Source organism: Xiphophorus couchianus, chromosome 2 (assembly GCF_001444195.1).
Source record: "Xiphophorus couchianus chromosome 2, X_couchianus-1.0, whole genome shotgun sequence".
Classification (NCBI taxonomy): Eukaryota; Metazoa; Chordata; class Actinopteri; order Cyprinodontiformes; family Poeciliidae; genus Xiphophorus; species Xiphophorus couchianus.
This window is the reverse complement of record NC_040229.1, coordinates 16285432-16308086: the sequence shown is the minus strand read 5'-3', so window position 1 is coordinate 16308086 and position 22655 is coordinate 16285432. Positions and strand designations below refer to the sequence as shown.

Below are 22655 nucleotides of genomic sequence, written 5' to 3'. Positions count from 1 at the left end.
AAATACAGCAGTGACAGAGCGGTTTAGTGTGACAACAGTTGACTGAAGGCTGGCCACAGGCAAATATGTCACAGATAGTTTAGTCTTCACATCACAGTCCTGTACATGGTTTAGCATGACATGTATGACTCAACAAAAGATGCAGGTTGTTTATGACAAGAGACAGACTTGAAAGAGGGCCTGGTGTAAATGGATCAAAAGGAACAGGTTGATATTGCTGGGAATCTTTTGACATTCTGACACATAGTGATGCCAAACTTGGAGAATAATACATTATTTAAAAAATCTTTTTACAACTGAAAAAAAATCTGAAAAAGTATGGCATGTATACAGTCGCCCCCCCCCCTTTAATGTGGTACCCCTAAATAAAATCCAGTGTGGCCTTTAGAGGTCACTTTAGTTAATTGTCGATAACAGCCTGATCTCAGTATAATTACTGAAGAATAAATAGTTTTGTTGGAGAACATTAGGGAGTACATTACATCGTGTAGACCCAAACCTTTACCATAAATTCATAGCTATGACTGATATAACCAATTAAACCCTAGAATTTCCAAAAACTTAATTAAGACATTTTGACAATTTATGTCTACAAATTCTCTCCCTCCACTCTAAGTATGTCATAGTTTGAAAATGTCAATGGGCAAATAGGTTTAGCCTTTTTAATGGTAGTGAAAGGTGTTTCTCAAGCACATTGACTCAGGGGAGCTGCTTACATATGCACTTTACAGATCATGCATCATTTTGTTTCCACTTCACATTTAGCACATGTTGGTCTGTTTCATGAAATCCCTATAAAATATGCTAACTGAGAAATGGAGGATTCCTGCTTTTGCCAGACAAACGCTCTGAGTGAAGTGGAGACCACAGCTTTCAGCAAGTTTGATTACTCTACACAGACAGTTGAGACAGGGATTGTATCGAGGTGTTGTTATTGCTATCACATTTATAAGAAGATGGTCACTTCCCACTCAATCTGATGTCAGAGAGAAATAGTGTCTCCTGCAGCACAAATTTGAATCTTCTTAGAAAACAGATATACACATGCACACAAACACCCCAGCACGCACACACACATACACACTGCATCACTTCATGAGACATCAAACATTGACAAAGTCCCTTTTTAGTGCTGCCTGTTGGCACTGTAACTCCAGGCAAAGGAAGTCACACGCTGGCAGAATATTAATAACAGCAAGCCAATCACAGAGCTGCATGGGGGAATGTTATTTGCATACGAGAGGAGAGGGACTCCATCCAGCACACTGCCTTCATACATCACAACTGTAGTGCTTAAGAGCATGTTTGTCCAAAAAAAAGGTGATGTTACTCTGACTTATTTTTAAAGTGATTAGTGGATTGATTTATACAGATGTTTTTTTTGTTGTTCTTATTAAACACTTTTATAAAAGGTTTGACAACAAAAGTGAAACTCTGACCTACTACCAATAAGTAGGTCAGAGTCATGTTGAGTTCAATGTCTCAACCACGGGTATGTGAGTAACGTTTTACCCAAGCCTGCACCTAGTCATTTATTTACTTATTTTCTAGGAATATTATATGTAATACAAAATGGAAGGACAAATTCTAGTAGAAATATTGCCAATTGACTAATAGAAGTTTAATAGTTAAATTTGATGTGGTAGGTTTTTTTGCAAGGATTGCAGATATCACTAATGATCACTAATGATGCTCAATAATTTCCATTGCCTTAGTGGAGCTGAATACAAATGCATACCATGCTTGGTGGCACAATCTTGATGACTAAGTATCCTCTTACATGTAAAACAGTTTAATGGGTTTAAAGTCTCTGTGATCGCTTTACCATAATAATGTAAAGCCTGTAGACTGTGGTTGCAGCTAGCAAATGATATGACTTCTGCCAAGTTTACCGTCTTTGCACTTAAGACAATCAGTGTAGACATTTTTATTTTAAGTTCACTAAAACATTGAGATCCAGAAAAAAATGTGAATTTGTTATAAATAAATGCAATATGCTGAATATTAATTTCATGGAGAGTGGAAGGTGCAGGTACTATTTAACATCACAGAGGCATGCTGCTATGAATCATTGAGATTACCATCACAATTCTCATAGTGTTCATAACAACCAAACATTGCCTCAAACTCCTAGTAAAGAATCACCCAGCAGCCTGCATTGTTGACAGAATTTATTAAAAGCTGTTAACGTGTTGTGCAGGGTTTTAACAGGAGTGTGATCAGAGCAAATGCTATTCTTCACAGTGACTGGTTCACTGGTCTAAAAGAAAAGCTCATCATTTCATTCATCACTCTCTCTCTCTCACTGTCTCTCCATTTTTTCACCTGATGTGCAGATTCCCTCTGAGTGGGAGACAAGGGATTAGGATATTACCCAATTTACTGGTTGTTTGTTTTCGACAACTATCAAACACCTAGTGTGTTCTCAGCACAGTAAAATCAATAAAATCCATGGAGTTGCAGTATTTCTTTTAAGAGCTGTTTGTCTGACAAGATGTGACTTTGTAAGAAAGATTGCTAAAATAAAATGGTCAGCTGTGTGCAGGAAATTGGCCAAGAAAATTGAGAAAACAGTAGTAAAAGCTTTGACTGAAAGACGCACCTTTTTTGAGGGGGACAGAATTCAATCCAGTGGTCAGCAAGACTTCCATAAATGTTTTTATTTAAATAAATTAATATATTTATTTTCTTCAGATTTATCCTTTAACAGTATTCACAATTAGTTGTAGCAATATAATTTATTTGAGACATTTATTTCAGATGTAAAAACAATATAGTAAAAATGCTATGTGCTGTTTAGTTTTTATAAATTAAAATAAAATACTGTCACAAATGTTGCAATGTTGTTTACACTGCAATGCATCTTGGATAAATGGTGTTCACAAGGTGCTAACGGCACTCACTTCCTCCAGCCAGAACACAGGTTATTCCATATAAGGAGAATTGAAGCAGTTGGGACTCTTTTCTTTGAGGAATTCCCACAGCAACTCTAAGGTAACTGGTGACTCACAACAAAACGAAATCTGTTGTATATTATCCACCAAACAGTGCAGCAAACTGACAAAGTTAACTAGATGTGTCCACTGCAAATAGTTAACTAAAGAATTAAGCTAATAAAAATAACACAGATTTTAATTGAAAATGAAAATCTAAACTGTCCAATGATTAAACATGTGTAAAACAAACGATAAAAAATAAACAGTAAATAAAACAGAATTACCATTCAGCCACTTGTGTGATGTGTGACAGCAGGAACAGCTGTCACAGTGATGAACGAACATTGGACAGACAATAATGGCAGTGTGGCAGATGAATGACAGCTCCCGTAGATGGATGTACTTCTGTTGCAACAAGAAGTACCGTTTTTGCTGGATATTCTTCTGAACAGTGTCTGTAACCATCTCAGGTTCCAAGAAAGTGTAGTTCCCAGGTACTCAGAGTAATCCACAAAATAAACGTTTCCACAAACAACAAAATCCTCCAGTAAGTAAATACTTAAAGCAAAAGACATGCTACACATTTTATTTACTTTCACTGCTCAATAGGAAGAAACACATGAACAAAAATCAGACCACAGTTTGTTCATTTCATTACTTTGGCTGAACCATGATAAACTGCCACCTTATGCCTTGGAAATCAAAACTAGCAAAACTGGTTACATTGCTTTCATAGACCTAGCTTCTTTTTCTGTCGAAGGTAGCAAGTATTTCAATTATATTTAGCTCTCTAACTCTTACTTTAATAAGAAAAGTTTGAAACTGGAGCGGCTGAGCATTACCACTAGCCGACTGCTCTGTATGGGAGCTGAGAGCAGAGGGGCTTTTGCAGCTGACAGTAAAACAACATAAAGTATGCCTTTATTTCTTATCATCTTCAACGTAGAGTCTTTAAAACCACAAAATAAAATCTGAATATTTTTCTAGAAAACTCTGGTGCTGAGCCTTAAGTTTAAGTTATGATACTTCCCAAATATTCAGTATCTACATATTTATAGGTTCTCAGCCATCCAGCACATGGAACCCCACCCCAAAAAATAATAATAAAATAAGTTTAAAGCAGCATGTTATAATTTAAATAACACATAACTTGTATTGAGAACCACTGCAATAAATCAGTATTTATGAGGAATTTTAAGTGGACTTGCTTATTAAAACTTGTTTTTAGTCAGAGCCTTCAGTTTTTGTAAAGTTGCAGCAGAGATTAGATCTGTGACTCTGAACTAGACTTACTGTATATCTAAGCGACATTTGAATCTTAGTTTGACCTCTACACGTCTCAGCAGGTTGTTTACTGAGAAAAACACTTTTGTTATTCATTGCAACTTACTAGTCATTTTTGGTCCTGCAGCTTGAACACAATAATAAAAATTTTAAACTACAGTTTACGTTACATTTAACTTTAACTTTGCCGACCCCCCCAAAATTATTATTAAAAAATTTCCCTGTTTATGGTCCCCCTAAATAATGAGATGGGATTTACGCCCTTGGATAAGACATCTAAAAATAACGTATTATCTGTTACTGTTTTCCACCACAGCAAATAATTTTGTCGCAATAAAATTTCAGCCTGTCTATTTTATGCTCATATGACACAAAGAGGTCAAAATTTTTGTACTGCACTTTGTTTTTATACCAGCAGCATGTTGAAATGCTAATGTAAGATTTAAACTGTTACTGTACAGTAGAGGTGCCCATCGGGATGATCATAATCTACAGGTCAATTGCAAAAGTGAGATGAATTCAAATTCCCCTGGTTTGAAAAGCGATGCATGCCTCTGTCTGTCATATGGTACATCATTTGATCCCTAGTAGTTGAGAATCTATTCTCTTATTTTTATTACGTACAAAAAGTTCAGTTTTATTTAAATTAAATTTTCAAGCAGAGCTTTTTAGAGAGGCGCATACTGTAGTAGACAGTAGTATAAGTAGTTCCCAATATGAAACCCGTGGGCCTCCCTGCTGTACAGTTTTTAAGTGTTCCCTATTCACAGATCCATAAGACTAATAAAATAACTCCACAGAATTGCAGGTGTCAGTGAAAGCAATAATATAATCGGTATCACATTGTAAGAATTGAAGCGTTACTTGTTCATATATTTTTGAGCTTCCAGGCTAAATTGGCTGCAGAGATGGCAATCAGATTCACTGCTCCTTTACCAAATAAAGAGATTACTTTTCATCTTGTTTAGTCTTGTATTGTACTGCAAAGTTTTTCATCTGACCAAGCAGTTTTAACATTCATGCAGTTAAGGGGCACAGTGGTGGTACAGGGGTGAAGAACGGCCCACGTATGGAGGCCTTAGTCACAGGTTTGCATCCCGGCATTATGACCTTTACCACATGTCTTCTCTCTCTCTCACAACCCACTTTCCTGTCTGACAACTGTTAAATAAAGGCCTACAAAACCGAAAAAAACAAAAATTCATGTCATTAATGTCACCTGACTACACAAAACTCTAAATTCATCTGCCATTTTGATAACCACGCAGCATGTTTAATACTAAATCCAGGGTTTTATATTTTTCAACAATGCAACCTATTGAAACTTTTGGTGTCTCCTGATTTTTCCTGATTGATTCCTATAGCCAAGGAGAATGGAAAAGAGACAACACAATAATACTCAAGATTTGAAATTAAAATAGTACAGTACACACACCTACAGGGTTGGTGGCAAGTGAACAATAAGCTGCAGACAAACACACTATCGTTATACTTCCTACTTCATGAGGTCACTACCATTGACTTTTAAGACATTTAAACATAGTTCTTTTAAGTTCTGTTCTTTCCTTTGATATATATATATATATATATATATATACATTACTACAGTTGGTCCTTCCTCAAAAAGCTGCATCAGCTGCCAGGAGTGGGCCTTGAGTCCATGACCTTTCCATCGCAGCTGCTCCTGTGTTGGCCTCTGAAATGAACCTTAGTTTTTTTGTTCTTGGCTTGTATATTACCTGAACTACTGAGTGTTATTAACTCTTGCTTACTTGATTTCTTTTTGCTTTTTTGGAGTATCCAAAAACATCAAGCAACTGAATCAAACAATACAGCATTAGCTGCAGTGCATAAAGATACTGTATTTAGTGACAGGTTTGTCAATGTTTTTTCATTTTAAAAATGAAGAGGAGTTTTTCATTGTAGCTTGTGGTTGTTTAACAAATCCTCTTGAAAGCTTATACAGGCAACTAACTAATGATGTCTGGTCTTATTCTGTAAACACCTCATATTTTGCTCTTATGTAACAGTTTAAATAAATCGAAAACAGAGTTAGTTTGAGTTCCTCCTCCTGCCTCTGACAGAGTCTTTAAATAGAAATACATGATCATCCCAACTTCTTTAGGATGCATCCACTCATAGATCACCAAGTTTAGCCCACAGTGTGGGAATCGGTACATCCTGTTGTGAGTCAACCCTCTTCACATTGTTGGTCGATGTTGCTGACTGGGGCAGGACAGCTAATAAATAACCTCCTGCTGTCCTAAAATGGCGGAGTGGTGATTGGGGAGGGATAGGAGCTGTGAGTGAGGGTTAATGAATACAGGCCACATTGATCTGCTTCCACCGGGTTGCTCTCTCACACCATCCACTCTTCTGTTCTCAGGCCAAATGCTGCTCCAGCATTTTGCAGACCCCTCATACTAAGCACAGGCTGAGTTGTGAGAGATCCACAGAGACACAAGGCAGTAGCTGAGGCAATGTAATGACTAGTGTCATCAACCAATTGGATCCATCAGTTTTAACTTCTTAATAACTTGAAAGTGCACAGGTCAGCAGTCAGGTACAGTCACATAATTACCAATATTGTCAGATTTTAAATCTCAGAATATGAGATTGTGTCTGAGACAGATTATGAGACATGATTCAACAAAATATATTTAACTGTCCTCCACATTGTCACAGTGATGACAAAGTTACCATGAAAAAATAACTTGATTTCAGATTGATTCAGTTACTTGAAAAAGTAACTTTGTTACTTTGCTGATTACTTGATTTCAAAAGTAATCAAGATGATGGATTTCAAGTTTGATCTTTTATGAAAATCAAATCTGCGGATTGTACAATAAATAGTTTTCTGTAATTGCTCCTAATTACAGAAAACTATGTGGGGCTCCAGTTGCATTCTTTAATTAATGCTGTCCTTTTGACACGTTTGATGGTAGGTTTAGAGTCATGAATTTTGAGATGATGTCCCTTCTCTTTGATACTGTCATGAAGTGGTGGTGTGGAGATGGTGAGGCAGAACGCTCTAGACCCAAGATGTAATAAATAAAGTATTTTAGTGATGAATGTCCAGCATAACACAGTCCAACATAGTCCAAAAACACAGGGCAGCACGGCCTGGCACAGAGCCAGGGCTCGACGCCGGTAGCAACCGGTTACACGAAGGACTAGACGACAAACTGGGCATACAGACGACAGAGGCAAAACGAAACGACAGCTTAGACAAGGACCCGGCGAGGAACAAGAAACAGGTGGGGTTAAATACACAGGGAGTAATCACAGAAACGAAACACACCTGGGAATGATCAAGGGGAGACAGGACGGCACAGAGACTCAGAAAACTCAAGACAGAAAAACACAGATCCTGACAGATACATCCACATTTAGGACACAACAATTTTAGAAACTCTTCCTGATTTAAAGGTCTCTACAACTTTGTCCCATTTCTGCTACCTGGCTGTGTTCCTTAGTATTGATGTGGTTTGTTCACTAATGTTCTCCAACATGAGGCCTTCACAGAACAGATGTATTCAATTATTCACACTAGACACTGGCCAGCTCAACTTACTACTTAGGTGACATCCATAGAAAGCTGGTTAGATTTTATTTTGAGCAAAAGCATTAGTAACACTTTATACATGTTATCTTGGCCTACTACTTAAAATTTGCCAAAAAAAAAAATAACTGAAGTTTGTGTTTATAACTTGAGAAAATTTGGAATAGTTCGAGGAATAATAATTCTTTTGTAAAAAAAAAAAAAATCTAGTTGTATGCAAAGTGGAAGATATACTACTTTTAGGAGTACTGAGACTACGTAGTGTTAATTTGACAGTTGGTGGCAGCTAAAGGAGATGTAAGAAACACCATCAGTCTTGGCCTACTATGCTCTTCACTTTTATGACATATGTGTTTACGCCTGTGATTGCTCTGTCAGCACAGATTGCCAGTCTCCAGCCTTCAACAGTTGTGAAAGGAGCTATGGCTACTGGCCATGTTTCAGGACAGTTAGCATAAAAAAAGAAACATGTAAGTCTCAAGTGAAACTCGTTAATTGACAGCCCCACAACTGCTCAGTGGTGCTGCCATCGAGACATCTAATGTCAAAACATAAAACCTTTAGAGGAGCTAAAGATTTGCCCCAAGCACACACACACGCACATGCAAGAAGATACTGCTGCAGACACAAATGTTTGTCTTTTAGGGTTATGTTGATTTAGCTTTTTAAAACTTAGAATGGCCCATTTCACCCTCTCTCAGTTTTGTAGGGCAGGATGTCAATGATATTTGCAACATGTGACCTTAAGCCTACAAATATTTACCAGCAATATTTAACCATCTGCCACAACTGCCAACATCTCAGTGATGTATTGACTCCAACTTTCCAGATAGTGTGCTATGTGTTTAACCTCTGTGAAATACTGAGTATTATCTGTTTGTCCCTCAATGTTAAGTTTTACCCCTTCTAACCTATGAACAATGTTGCACTAACAATGTGGACTGCCTCGGCAAAAAATACTAAGTATAAAATAAAAGATGGAAAACTAAAACACAGCTTCAGAGATATCTGACTTTGATAAAACATATCAGGGAATGGTACTCTAAAACTATGATATAGTTAATTCTGCCTTCTACTCGAGGAAGGAGAGATTCTAAAGAAAAACTGACCAAAATAAATGATTTCATATTTTGCAGTTATAATAATGGAAAATGTTAAAAAATAAAAGTTTCCTTCTCAGTTGATCCCCTTTCGTTGTGCACCTCTACATTTAGCCCTTGCTCTTCAGGGGACATATTTCCCAATTTTTTTTTTAAATCATACAAAATATAAAAATAAAGCACTGATCATAAATGTGCATATTGTATCGTCATTTCTTTTCAAAAACAAATTTTTGGCAATAGTGGCCTTTGTTTGACAGTACTCCAATAGGAAAGGGACAGAGAGAAGGGAGGAAAGACATGCGGAAAAGGAACAGAGAACAGGACTCAAGGCCAGGACAGCCACATGGAGGCCTGTGGCCCCTGTACATGGGGCGACAACTCAACCTCTGCGCCGCACGACGTTCTGGTAACATAGACTTTTAGAATGCAGATGTAGCTCTCAAATACTTTAGAGGATGAAAGATTTCAAATAGATCACATAATAGAACACACACTAACTTATAAATACTGCTCTTGTTCTTATTTAAGTGTTTTGTTATTTAATATAGTTTGCTCTTTGAGACTGTTATGATGGTAGCGACAGAAACCAAAGTCAAATTCCTTGTTTGAACTTGGCAAATAAAGCAGATTCTGATTCTGAAGTTTAAATAGCGATGCCTTGTGTTATTTTCATGGTTTTGTGCATAAGGGTTTGCCATTTTCAAATATAGAACCTCAATTTTATTATGGCTTGGAATGAGCAGTGACTGCACTCTTAATAATAATAAGGTAAAAAAATAAGGTATCCATCTTATACCTTAGCAATATACATATGTAATTTATGTCACAAAAAATTTCTGTTTTACAAATTGCACTTTGTTAAATTTTGTTTAGACTTATGTGTTGCATTGCTTTTTGAAATGAAAAAATGTGTGGCTAGAAGTTAAATTAATGCAGCCTGGCCTCACCACCAGGATAAAATGTATATGGAAACAAAAATAAAATATTACAATGAGGATTTGTGTAATGATACAGGTGTGCCTAAATTTACATATTTTAAAAACATGTTAACATTTATATTGGGCTCTATTTACAAACTACCTTTTTACCTGATAGTCTTGAACAAACATGACTAACAGAAGTAATCAGTCGGGTTTGAGGAATTATTCAAAGCAGTTAAGATTAACAGGGAAAGTGGAGTTGGTGCTCTTTTGAAATAAGCAGAACCCAGCTTAGGAAATTTGAGCTTTTGGATGGGATGCCAGGAAACTGTCTCAGGGGAAGTGTTTTGAAAATGTCAGAATGGGAGGAGGCTTCTGGGCAAATCTTTTGGCAGGCTTAGCAATGCTTTTCTGTTTCTCAGTAAAATTTGGCAAGTGTTTCTAAGGAGAGGAAGTTACGGGGAAATCATTTTAGACACCTCAGTCCCTGACAGCCAATTTACAATGGACAATAGTCCTCTTACTATGTATCAATATTTGTCTGCACAAGATGATTTCTGATTTTTAAAGTAGGTTGGTGTGAAGAACAAGTGATAAAGTCTGTATCCTTTTTGCTATTGAGGAAGGACAGCTTGTTGTGATTTTTTTTAAAAAGCAGAACATTATGATCCAGAGTTGCACTAAATTAGACTGGAAAATCACATTGTTTTACATCCTAAAAAACTTATTCTGAATCTACAGTAAATGCTACACCATGGGTTAACTCTAGAAACCTACTATATACATGGATTGTGGAACTTTCAAAGACCCAATGTGTCAGGTATGCTAATATAACATAGATACAGTAATAATAGGGAAATTACAGTTAGGCAATTCTGCATTCCCAGAAAGAAAACCAAACATGGAGAATCAGCATTCAACCTTATTGCTGAAATCAGCTCTACAAATACACTGAATGATGAACGAGTCCATTAGAAACTTAATAAAACCTTTTCTGTCCAGGCATAAGTCAGACGAAACACACAAAAGAGCTCAACTGTAATTCATCTCATTCATAATCCTCAAAATTATACTTTAAACATAGTGTTTTTTCTTATTTTATTCCAGCTATATAATCTGCAAAAAGAAGAAAAACAAGTGATATCCAACCATAAAACAGTGTCATAAAACTCATTTTAATTTACAGCTCCATAAAAATACATCCTTGGATGACAATAAATCCTTGCCCTGACACACTTTTTATAGTTCTTTAAAAAAAAAAAAATCATTCTCATAAGCTGGGAGCGTTTTTTCTGTCACTATTGGGCTGTTGACGTTAAAGTTTTCTGACCCACATGGAGAATCATGTGGGTCAAAAGAATTAGAAAATATATGTTTTATAAATGGCAGACGCACAAATAATGTGTCAGGATTTCGGGTTTCTATGGTGTCCAGAAAGGAGAGTCAATGATTAGAAGGGGGAGTACAAGTTGATTGAATCATGCAAGTTGTTGAGAAGAGATCTTACAGTTCCAGGATGAAAAACAGAAGCCAGGAAGGCTTGGCGATCCAGGCGGTGGGTGAAAGATGTTGGTGTCTGGAAATGGATCTTGTCAGAAGGGAATCCTTTATTTGCCATTGGAACCTGAGTGAGAAGTCCAGCAGGGTCTGAGCAGAGGACGTTGGAGAATGGGCAGGCAGACAGAGGTGAAAAGTGATGGAGGAGCCAAAGCATCCATGAACTGACAAACCAAAGGAGGAGGATTGCATTGGAAGGGTGAATCTTTGACAAAACGAGGTCACCTGTGACAGCTTCAACCTGGAAGGTCCCGGAATAGACGGGAGAAACAAGCACAGTAAACTTCAGAATCTAAATTACTTTCACCTGAGTACACAAAAGGATATTAATGATAGAGGTTTAACAATACCCAGAAATGTTTACCATCAAAGAAAGAGAGGTCCTTCAACTGCTCATTATATCACCAGCATCCAGATGACCTGAGAGTGACCTGGTGTGTAGTAAACAGGAGAGTCGTGCCCTCCAGCAGAGACCCTCTTCTCATGATTTTGTGCTCAAACAGGAACACAAAAGCCCAAACACTCACCCAGATCCTGAAAATTGGGAGCACATAAACAGACCAAGACAATAAGTAAAAAATGGAAAATTATGGCTGGCATGAAGACAGCAAAAGAAATAATTACATATTCAATATAAGTGACCTTTGCATGCTCATGCATCTGTAATATTATTACCACAGCAGCTACAACCATGGCCATCAATTATTTGACCAACCCTGTCTACCCACCTCAGCTAATCGTTTTATTTCCCTCCTGCTCTACTGGTCTCTCTCAACAGACTCCAACTTATTTTCCATCTCTTTCTGTTTGTCAATACTTAATCTATAACTAAAACTGACAAAAGTGGGACAATCCCTCCAGTTAACTTGTTCCTCTCAAATTTTACCTCTATTCAAGTATTTCACCTCAAAGTTTGTCAATAGCACTCATCCTCACCTTTCTTTCTTTTGACCCTGTCAACTTCATCCTTTGTTGCACAAAACAAACAGAATTAAGTTCCATTTATTTCCTTTGTTGTTTGAACTATGTTTTAGCTCCAAACAACAAAAGGTCAAAGAAGGACAGAGTTGCTCATTTATGGTGGAGCATTTCCAACCTCTCCTCTTAAATATTGCTGGAAAAATGATCAGTATCATGCTGTTCCATATTGGCAGATGAAAATAACATTAATATACATTTAATATAAAAAGTCAAAGCACTCCAGTTAAAATCATGGGTTTTTGAGATGAAAAAAATGAATAAATTAAATAATGTAAAACATATAAAATGACAAATAGAATTGAACTCAAAATTTACCTGGGGCCCGAAAATTTTGAATAAATAAGTTCAAAACTAGCATCTCTCAATGTAAAAGACATATCAATTTTTGGGGAAAAAAGGTTGCTTTATTTACATTTCAGACTGCGATGTTTGACAGATGTTTTCTTGCAGCAAGAAGGCCCTGGGCCCCTGCCATGGGGATGGAATTTGCTGTACATGCTGGGGTTCTTTCTAGGCACTTCAAATTGCTCTCACAGTAAAGAAAAAAAAGCACATCTGTTAGGTTACCTGTTCACTCTGAATTGTCCTCAGGTATGATGCATTCAAAACATATTCAAAGCGCTTTATTTTTTTCACATTTTGATGTGGTCCACCCTTCTTTCAAAGAGTTCTAAATGTATCTCTTTCCTCAAAATTCTACAGAGAAATATGGCATTATAATCATAAGCTTGAAGTGTTTTGCAAATTTCTTAAAAATTGAAAACCAAGAAGTTACTTTTATGCAAGTATACAGCCTTTACTTTGTTGGTCCACCTTTGGCTGCACCTCATCATTAACTGAGTTAAGAAGGGGAGGCTTTTTCTACTACATTAAATGATGCCTAACCCAACAATATCAACACTACAGTCCAGCTACTCATCATTAATCCTCATTTCCTTGCATTTTTTCCCTTAGTGCCATTTTACTGTGACAGAAATTCAGTATGTCTTCTGTCAACCCTACTCCCTTATACTTTTTTTCTGTTTTCTCCTTTTTCTCTTTTTGCCATTCCACCAAGGACGTGGATGTGTCTTCTTCTGCCCCCCCCCCGCCCTCTCAAACACTTTCATTTGGTAAGTCTCTTCTCTTCTGTCTTTTTCTCATCTTTCCAAAAGATAACACTGTGCAAGCTGTTTCATCTTTCTCCTCCCCACAAAGACTGCCCAGCGGAGAAGCAGAGTCAGCATTTTCAGCATTCTCTGATGTCACACACCCTCTGACCCCCTCACTCACATAATAAATTCTAGACAGCTGAGGAATTAAGGAACAACTATGTCTTTTTGTTATTTTTCTTTTTCATTTTGATTCTTCTGCATCAGGCACATTCACAGCAGACTGACTTTCAGGAGGTGTGGAAGAGCAGCATCGCCACTGTAGAAAACTCTGGTTAACTGGTGAACTCAAGTTTGAGAAAAAACACAGGAAATGTAAAACATCTCTGTACCTGGCATTCAAAGTCTGACTGTATTGGAATTGGGAGCAACAATTTAAATAATTGGCTGAAGAGAGGGAGCTTCCAGACAGACCGCAAGTTAGAGTGGCGAGGAATGAGCAGGGAAGAGTTTGAGTGACGAAAGAAGGCAAGGGGATAGAACATGTGAGAAATTGAAGAGTGGAAGGGGGGGTTGAGAAAGAGAGGTGAAGATACCTACAGTGAAGGGAGGGAGAAGGAGAGATGGGGAAGTTGAATGTGTTAATACACAGGAACACTGCATCAAACCAATGCACTGCTCTTAGGCTGGCTGAGCAGCTGAGAGGAGTGCGTCAGCAGTACATTCACGTTCCCACTGAAGGACAAAGGGAGGGGGCAGAGCGAGCATCTTAGCTGCCTGCAACACCGACACACATTGGAGGGGGGCAGAGAAAAGAGAGAGATTGGAGAATAAACAAGAAAAAGAGATGAGGATAAGAATGCTGCTCCTGCTGTTTCTGTGACGGTGGGCTGGCTATGAGTGCTCGCGTGGCTCTCCATCTCTCCCTCGCAAACTCTGCTTTGTACACTCTATCTTTCTTTTGCTCTTAATCTATCAGGGATTCTTTCTCTCCTTTTCTTTTAAGCTCCACATGCACTCTCTCTCTCTGTGCTACTCCCGACTACTGCAGCAGTCCACCAGCCAGCGTCAAGTCTGACAGCCACACACATGGCTAACAGCCACAACTTACTACCTCAGCCCCGGAGAAAGAAATAACAAAAACGCCAGCAGAAGGACACTGCAGAAGACAGCCCATGGGACAAAACAAAAAGCGAAGAAGAGAATTCCCAACATTTTTCCTTGTTTATGGATACAGACACGGAACCCACTTCCACTGTTATCCTCCCAGCGTCATCTTTTCGCTTCTCTCTTGTTGCAGGAGAGGACAAGAGTACTCTCTCTCTCTTTTTCCCTCTCTCTTCCGTCAGCCTTTTGCAAAGCTCCGACAGTGCAGCGTATCCCTCCCCCCTACCCCCCAACCCTCCACACACCGCCACCATCTCTCCCACCACCCTCTACCCCCTTCCCCCCAGGAGGAATAGACGGATTACTGCTAACTGTGCACTCGGCAGCATGCAGCTGCTCTGACCGGGGCCAGCCCAATGTTGGGAGGAAGCAAGAGGAAAGCAGAGGATGAGCGAAAAGGGTGATGACTGTGCCGGGAGTTCTTTAGTCTTTTTTTGTCTCCCACTCTCTGTCACAACAGGGCTAATCAGCGACCGACAAGCCCTTGGCAAAGTCACAGTAAGGGAGGTCTCTCACCCAAACAGGCAACCAACCAACGAGCCAACACATGTACCAGGAGATGACAGAGAGGGGGATTTTTTTCTTTAATTTCAGTTAGTCCCATCTTTTCTGCTCCTCTGTGGCAATCAGCTACGTAATGGATCATTGTGATTTATCCATGGTGGAGCAGCATTTTGGAATCTGCAGCCTGGCAGGAGGGGACTCAGTGGAGGAAGAAAGGATCTAAGCACCTGCTAAGATTTCATGGCCTTACCTTTTGCTCTCAGTGTTTTCTTAGCTGGTTTTTGTTTTTAAATTTAAGAAGACATTTTATATCCTTGGCTAAAAAATAGAGTTGCATGACTTTTTCAAAAGACGGGGACGAGAGAATTTATCTTATGTCATTTGATGGAAAGGATTTCTCAGTTAATATGACTCATGGCTGTTGCTTTTAACTTTTGGGAAAATGGAGCACCTTTAAACTAATGAGGTAAGTTAGTAATGTTGTTGCTCAGCCTTTTTGTTTCATTCCTGATCTGCTTTTCCTCAGCTGCTTTTCTTACAATAACCTTTCTCATTCTTTCTCTGCCTGTTTCCCCCTTCATTCCTTCACACAAAAATGTTGATGCAGCATCTTCCTGCACTGTCGATGGGACTTGGGAGCCTTGAGCTGCTCCAGCCAGGCTAGGGTGGTCTGTCCTTCGGTGTGTCCCGTCTCCCCCCACCATGCAGAATAATGAGCCCTCCACACCATGAGTCCGTTGGCCCAGGTTAATGTGCAGTCTACCTGGAACACAGCCCTGCTAGCCGTGGTTTCCCTCATGGTGCCTGCTCTTAGTATGTGCCAGTCCACAGGGCCGGAGTTGGGCTCGACAATTCCACAGAACTGTCCAGGTGTTTGTTCCTGCACTAACCAGCTCAGCAAGGTGGTGTGCACCCGCAGAGGCCTGATCAGGGTTCCTCCGAACATCCCAGCCAACACCAGGTACCTGAACCTGATGGAGAACAGCATAGAGACCATACAAGCAGATACCTTCAGACATTTGCATCATCTGGAGGTGTTGCAATTGGGCAGAAATGCAATCAGGCAGATTGAAGTTGGGGCTTTTAATGGTTTGACTAGCCTCAATACCCTGGAGTTGTTTGACAACAGACTAACAGTCATACCAAGTGGAGCTTTTGAGTATCTTTCAAAATTGAGAGAGCTGTGGCTCAGAAATAATCCAATTGAGAGCATTCCCTCTTATGCCTTTAACCGAGTTCCCTCACTCATGAGACTAGACCTGGGAGAGTTGAGGAAGTTGGAGTACATCTCTGAAGGGGCTTTTGAGGGCCTTCATAACCTCAAGTACCTGAATTTAGGGATGTGCAGTTTAAGGGAGTTTCCAAATTTGTCACCTCTCTTGGGACTGGAGGAGTTGGAGATTTCTGAAAATGTTTTCCCAGAGCTAAAGCCCGGGGCCTTCCGTGGGCTGAAGAATTTGCGTAAACTTTGGATTATGAACTCTGCCATTACCATCATTGAGAGGAATGCATTTGATGACATCACTGCTTTGGTGGAGTTGAATCTAGCCCATAATAATTTATCATCCCTTCCCCATAACCTGTTCACCCCTCTACAGTACCTGGTGGAGCTACATCTACACCATAACCCTTGGCGCTGTGATTGTGATGTAGTTTGGCTTTCCTGGTGGCTCAGAGAAAATATTCCCACAAATTCGACCTGTTGTGGACGCTGCCACACTCCAGTCCAGATGAGAGGAAGATACTTAGTGGAAGTTGATCAAACAACGTTTCAGTGTTCAGCACCAGTCATACTCGATGCTCCAAGAGATCTGAACATTTCTGCTGCAAGGGTGGCGGAAATGAAGTGTCGTACAGCAGCAATGAGCTCGGTCCGATGGCTTCTCCCCAATGGGACTGTGTTAACCCATAGCTCAGCTCATCCAAGGATATCTGTTCTCAATGATGGGACACTCAACTTTTCCAATGTTCTCCCTTCAGACACAGGAGTCTACACTTGCATGGTGAGCAACATGGCAGGCAATTCCAATGCTTCTGCCTATCTCAATGTCAGCAATGCTGAACTTAACACTTCTAACCTATCCTACTTTACAACTGTCACAGTGGAAGTGTTAGAGCCCACAGTGGAGGAGACCCCTAAGCCCAAGCCCACTTTACCTGCTTCACCCTCTGTTTTTCAACCTGTGTTCATCTCCACACCAACTGTGCTGTTCCAAAATACTCAAACTCCAAGGCAGGTATCAATTCCTACAGCCAGAGTACCTAGTGGGCCACCTGCCAGTCTGGATGAGATGATGAAAACCACAAAAATCATCATTGGCTGCTTTGTAGCTGTTACATTGCTGGCAGCCGCCATGTTGATAGCATTCTATAAACTGCGAAAGAGGCATCAGCAGAGAAGTACTGTGGCTGCAGCCAGGACAATAGAAATCATACAAATGGAGGAAGAGGTTCCACCTGTTCCACCACCTACATCCGGATCCAGCGGCTCTGACGAAACAGGTTTGGTACTGCCAACATTAGTGGAACACAACAGCAACACATTTAAACCTGGATATGTGTCATCTTCCTCTTCATCCCGTCAAGGGAGCTATGGGGCTCACTGGACCCAGAACAACTCTCTCCATCGCTCAGTCAGACAGCACCACAGCCACATCAGTATCATTGCTGATCCCTATGTCATAATGACCTCTCACGGCAAAGAGAAAGTTCAAGAGACCCAAATCTGAATTACACTCTCTGTGGATCTATTTATGACTCGGTCCAAACCTCTGTGGTCAAATCTGCTCACCAGTCCAGGCAATATAATGCACAAAGAGCAAAATGTTAACTTTCTTTTGTACAGAAGTGCAAAACAGACTTTTTTTCTTGTATATGCCTATACATAAATATATAAATATGAAAATATATATGACTGAAACTCCAGCCAGACATTGGTTAAAAAAGCAGAATATATCAAGAAAGAAAGTAATTTGAAACTATTTTCTAATATCTGATGACTTCTATTTAAAAAAAAACATAAAATAATTTGCTTTTCTGACTGAGAGAGTGGTACTGTCTAATGTAAGCAAAGAGGCATTTAGTTTTTTCACCCCATTTAGGGAAAAGTAAAACTCTTCATAAAGGCACCAGTTTATAATTGCAATTCAACATGCAAACTCCTGTTTTTACTGTGCCAAATATAATATGCAATAAAACGGAATTCCCTAACTAAGGAACAAAAAAAACATTAGTAAAGTAATGATAGACATAAACATTTGTCCTATAGCAGCAAAATAGCCAGGATAAATTGTGCTGTTTGGTAGCTATCAGCCAAATGCTTTTGGACTGCAGTGAATTTCTGCAGCTAAGAATTAACTCTGTGTTTGCTGGCGCAATGTTGTATTTCTTTAGACAGTGCCAGTGCTTTTTTTGTAGCGCATCTGAACATGTTTATTTAATGTGTACATGATTCTCCACTGGTTCAACTGGCAAAGGTGATATGCAGTCTAATAACAACTGTTGCTAAAATGTTATTTTCTGTCATTGGTTGCATTTTGAATTCTCCCTTTAGGTTTTTGACATGCTTCTTAATGGCTTGTGTAGTGTTTAGGGCTAATTTAGTAATGCATTACAGCAGTTGCCTGACTCGTCTTTGCAAGGGCTCATTCCAATGCTAATTTTTCAAAAGAAAAGACATGTGCATTAAAATGGGGCTTTGCTGATGATTCTACTTTTGGAATTACAAAACAGAGTATTGAAGTCAAACAAATGAATGTCTGACACTGGAGCTTTCCCTTGGACTAAACTAATAAATTATTTTACTTTAGTTTTACCTTTTATTTTTAGCAACACTATTTTTATGGAGCAACAAAGGAGGCAATGGAGGTAATAAAAAACATCATTTGGTTTGTATTTCTCCAATCTGAAAGACTTTCATCTGATGTTTTTTTTTCCTTCTGTCAGTATCTTTATATTTGTGTAGGTTGTTTAGTCTTAAAGGCTGAAGGCAGTAATGTAAATGGTAACTTACCCCACACCCTTATCGTACGGTCCTATGCATTTACTTCGTGTCTGCATGAATGGGTCTTTAAGTAATTGGTGTACAATGCTGCATTATACCCCACAGTGGGGCTCTATGCAGGTCAGATAAGCTGTTGGTCTTTGATGCCTCAGCTTAGTTCTTAACATTGATTTCTCAGTGACTGTGAAGGGGAAAAATACATGTCTGACACAGTCATACACAGATTGTGCATTCCTTTTCTTACATTCTCATACTCAGACCTAATTATGTTCTGAATCTGATATTAATTGAGAAAAGAAAAAAAAAAAATTATGTTGTGCTGTTAACATGAAAAAAATGGAAATAATATAAATTGCAGTGCAAGGCAACTTAAGCAATTTGCAGTGACACCTAATAAGAAAGCAATTTGTTTTAAATTCTAGCTTTTTTTTTTCATCAGATGCTGTTTGTGTCAGTGAATTTCTGAGCAATGATCTTGATGTCATGCAGCTACAAAGCCAGCTACCATAACTGTGGCTTCTTTCTGTGATCACTTAAATGCCTCTTTTATGATGTTAAATCGTTGCCATTTCTACAGTCACTCAGCAGTTTTCCATATATTGTAATGATTTGACACATGCTGTTCAAAAGTGTAGGTTAATGGTCATTTCAGTGCAATTTTTCTAATGCTGCAGAAACTTGATATAAAGAGGAAATTAAAATATGACATGTGAAAATAATAAAGCATTGTGAATCGAAAGCACCACCAATATTTCATTTAAATTCTCAGCACTGCACATGACTATTATCGTACATCATGCAGAATTGTTGTCACCCCTAACAAATATTTGGGAAAAGCATTTTTTAAACGTCTTTTTTTCTGTAATGATCTGAAATTTAATTTAAACAAAAGTAACATTTAATTTGAATACATTCATGTAGTGACAAAAACATCTTAAAAAATAATTGTTTTAGACAAACTCACTCATTGCGCCTAATGTTCATGGAAGAAAGATGATTTGTGTCTGAAGTATTTCTGGCTTGATTTGACCAAATGTTATGGATATGGATTTTTCCTGCCAAAAGATCATATTGTGGCCAATTTTCAGTTTTCTGGTAGAATCTGCTTCATTTATATTTAACATTTAAATCTGAAAATTGTTTTAAAGAGAAACGAGTCCACAGGATCACAGATCATCTGCTTAACCCTGGTCATAATGTGCTTTTTTTACACATTCGTATTTTGTTTCATATTTGGAGTGTACCAAGATACCACAACAGGAGATCTTGTGAAATAAAAAAAACCATAATATTTTTCCTGAAAGTGAAGTCGTTCTTGTGAAGCGCTGCCCGGGTATGTGATGTCAGACTGGAGTGTTAGCTCTGAATATGAAGGTTGGTGTCTCTCGCCTGACCACTTGTTACAGCTAAGTTTGAGATTTTTATTTTGAAATAATAAAATAGCGTTGACAGAGTCTGCTCATAAACTGCCAATCACGCTTAGAGTGTTGGTGAATTCCTAAATGTAATTAAATTATTTTTCCAGAAGCATTTTGGGTAACCAGAGAATAAAAAATTAGACTAACAGGCAAGATGTGTATGATTTGTATGTACCACAGGGACACTGCAACTGCTTTACTATTATCCCAGTAACAATGCACATATCTTTGTGGGTCAGCTTACACTTACTTTTTAAACGTGTCAAATAAAGATGCAAATACAGCATCTAGCAAACTTGTTTAGGCTTAGTTAATGGCATCATGGATTCTGAGTCATTACATTTGCATATCCTCTTTCCAGAATGCAAAACATACATTGCGCTTTCTGGTAATCAGAAAGCGCAATGCATGCTTTGCATATTCATGAAGGTGGACACACTCGATTAATTGTACCTGAGATTCTCCTCATTTTGCAATTCTGTTTGTATGTTGTTTGTAGATCAGGTTTGGACATAATACCAAGTTTGTACGTTTTTTTTTTACACCCGCAAACCATTTAAATAATCAGACTCCTAGACTAATCAAATGTGAACTTGACAATTCTATTTATAACTGACTCCTTCAAACAAATTGGTAATTAGAAAACCCTCATTTTATTTGTGAGAACACAAAAAGGAAAAGAAATTGTAAAGACTTTTGCTATTAGACTCACTTTAAAATGATACAGGCATAAAAACTGACAAATGCATTTGCCAAATCTTGACTTGTGGACAAATCTGGACAATCTGTGATTTGGTTTGTGAGCCTTTTCTATCTTCATGAATATAAAAAGAGGATTCTTAGGTCTTCCCCAAAATATTGTTAAAATTGAGTCAATTCCTTTTTTGTCATTGTACACTATACAACAAAATTACGTTTCTATGGTGGAGCGTTTAAAAAAATGATATGATAAAATCTCTGGAAAAATTGTGTTGGCATGCAAATTCAATCTGATGGTTGCGATACAGATTTAGTTACCTCAAGATGTCACTCTGTTCCACAGTTCTCTCAAAAAGTGATTTTATTTTCACAGTTTTGGGTGGCAAGAGAAAATTGACCTTTGTGTCATGTTGTATTTATACCCCATGGAAACAGAAGTGTAAGCTGCTACTTAAGAGTTCCTATATCATTAACCTAAAAAATACTGAAGCATAAAGTAAGATGTTTACATTTCATCTATTTCCAAGGCATTGCTAGAGGTAACAATACCTATTGAAATTATAAATAACACTGAATTTTGGGTTTTTATTATCTCTACGTTATATTCATTAAAGTTACAAGAAATAAAGTTGTGAAATATTCCACTATCTGTGATGAATCTATATAACAAAAAAAATTCACTTCTGACTAAAATATAAAATTTAAATATTATTACATGTTTTAGCTAGACAGATGTAGGTGAGGCATCTAACCCCACAATGCCAATGCCACCACTTCATGAATGTACTTAAGTTAAAGATTGAAATGTTATAAATTTTCCTGTGTTATTACTACTACGATAACATACAATTTTTTAAGACTTTTTATTTAGTTACATGGACTGGCAACAAATGTAAATGTGCCCCTCTGTATACAACTTGTGTTTTGATTTTAAAAAATATTTTATACTGCTGGTACAGCAGAACAACCAAAAGGAGATGTGTTTTGCACATATGTTCAAAACAAATAAACTATTGGCAAGCGATTTTCAAGCTTTGCTTTGGTCTAAATAGAAGGAAAAAATGAGCTCGTGTTTTCATCTGGAGCAGGTAAACCACTATAAGCAGTCAAGACTCAAGTGTTTCCTCATTTTCATTAACATCTCTTTGTACTCAGTCACTAGCCATGCAGCTCTTTGCTTTGGCCAGATTGAATGTTCTTGGATGTCTCAATGTGTGTGGGTTGACAAAAACAGCAGACTAATTTTTTTTTCCAGCACAACGTGATTCTGGCTCTGTTAGGAATCCCACAAGAGGCTTCTAGCTGTTTGTGAGGCCTTGTATGTGTTTTATTATCAGATACATGAAAACATTGATAACTATTTCTTTTCTTCAAATATTTTTTTTCTCCTCTTCTTCTGTGTAACAGCTAAAAGAGAGTAAAGTCTGGAA

The 22655-nt window shown here is 38.2% G+C and overlaps 1 protein-coding gene and 1 long non-coding RNA gene across 2 annotated transcripts; one reads left to right on the top strand and one right to left on the bottom strand.

The window, feature by feature from the left end:
• Nucleotides 1–10961: 10961 nt before the first annotated feature.
• LOC114134048 (uncharacterized) lies at nt 10962–11864 on the bottom strand. Its single transcript, XR_003593337.1, has 2 exons — nt 11727–11864; nt 10962–11603 (listed from the first exon to the last, which is right to left on the bottom strand). It is a non-coding gene; the product is annotated as an uncharacterized LOC114134048 (long non-coding RNA).
• Nucleotides 11865–15418: 3554 nt separating this feature from the next.
• Nucleotides 15419–22249, top strand: lrrc4.2 (leucine rich repeat containing 4.2). Its single transcript, XM_028000266.1, has 2 exons — nt 15419–15571; nt 15713–22249. The coding sequence occupies exon 2, from the start codon at nt 15834–15836 to the stop codon at nt 17832–17834; it is 2001 nt and encodes a 666-aa protein (XP_027856067.1). The 5' UTR covers nt 15419–15571; nt 15713–15833; the 3' UTR covers nt 17835–22249.
• Nucleotides 22250–22655: the final 406 nt, after the last annotated feature.

Excerpts from the sequence above, each read along its gene's own strand:
- lrrc4.2 (XM_028000266.1), top strand. The coding sequence starts at position 15,834 with ATGAGTCCGTTGGCCCAGGTTAATGTGCAGTCTACCTGGAACACAGCC.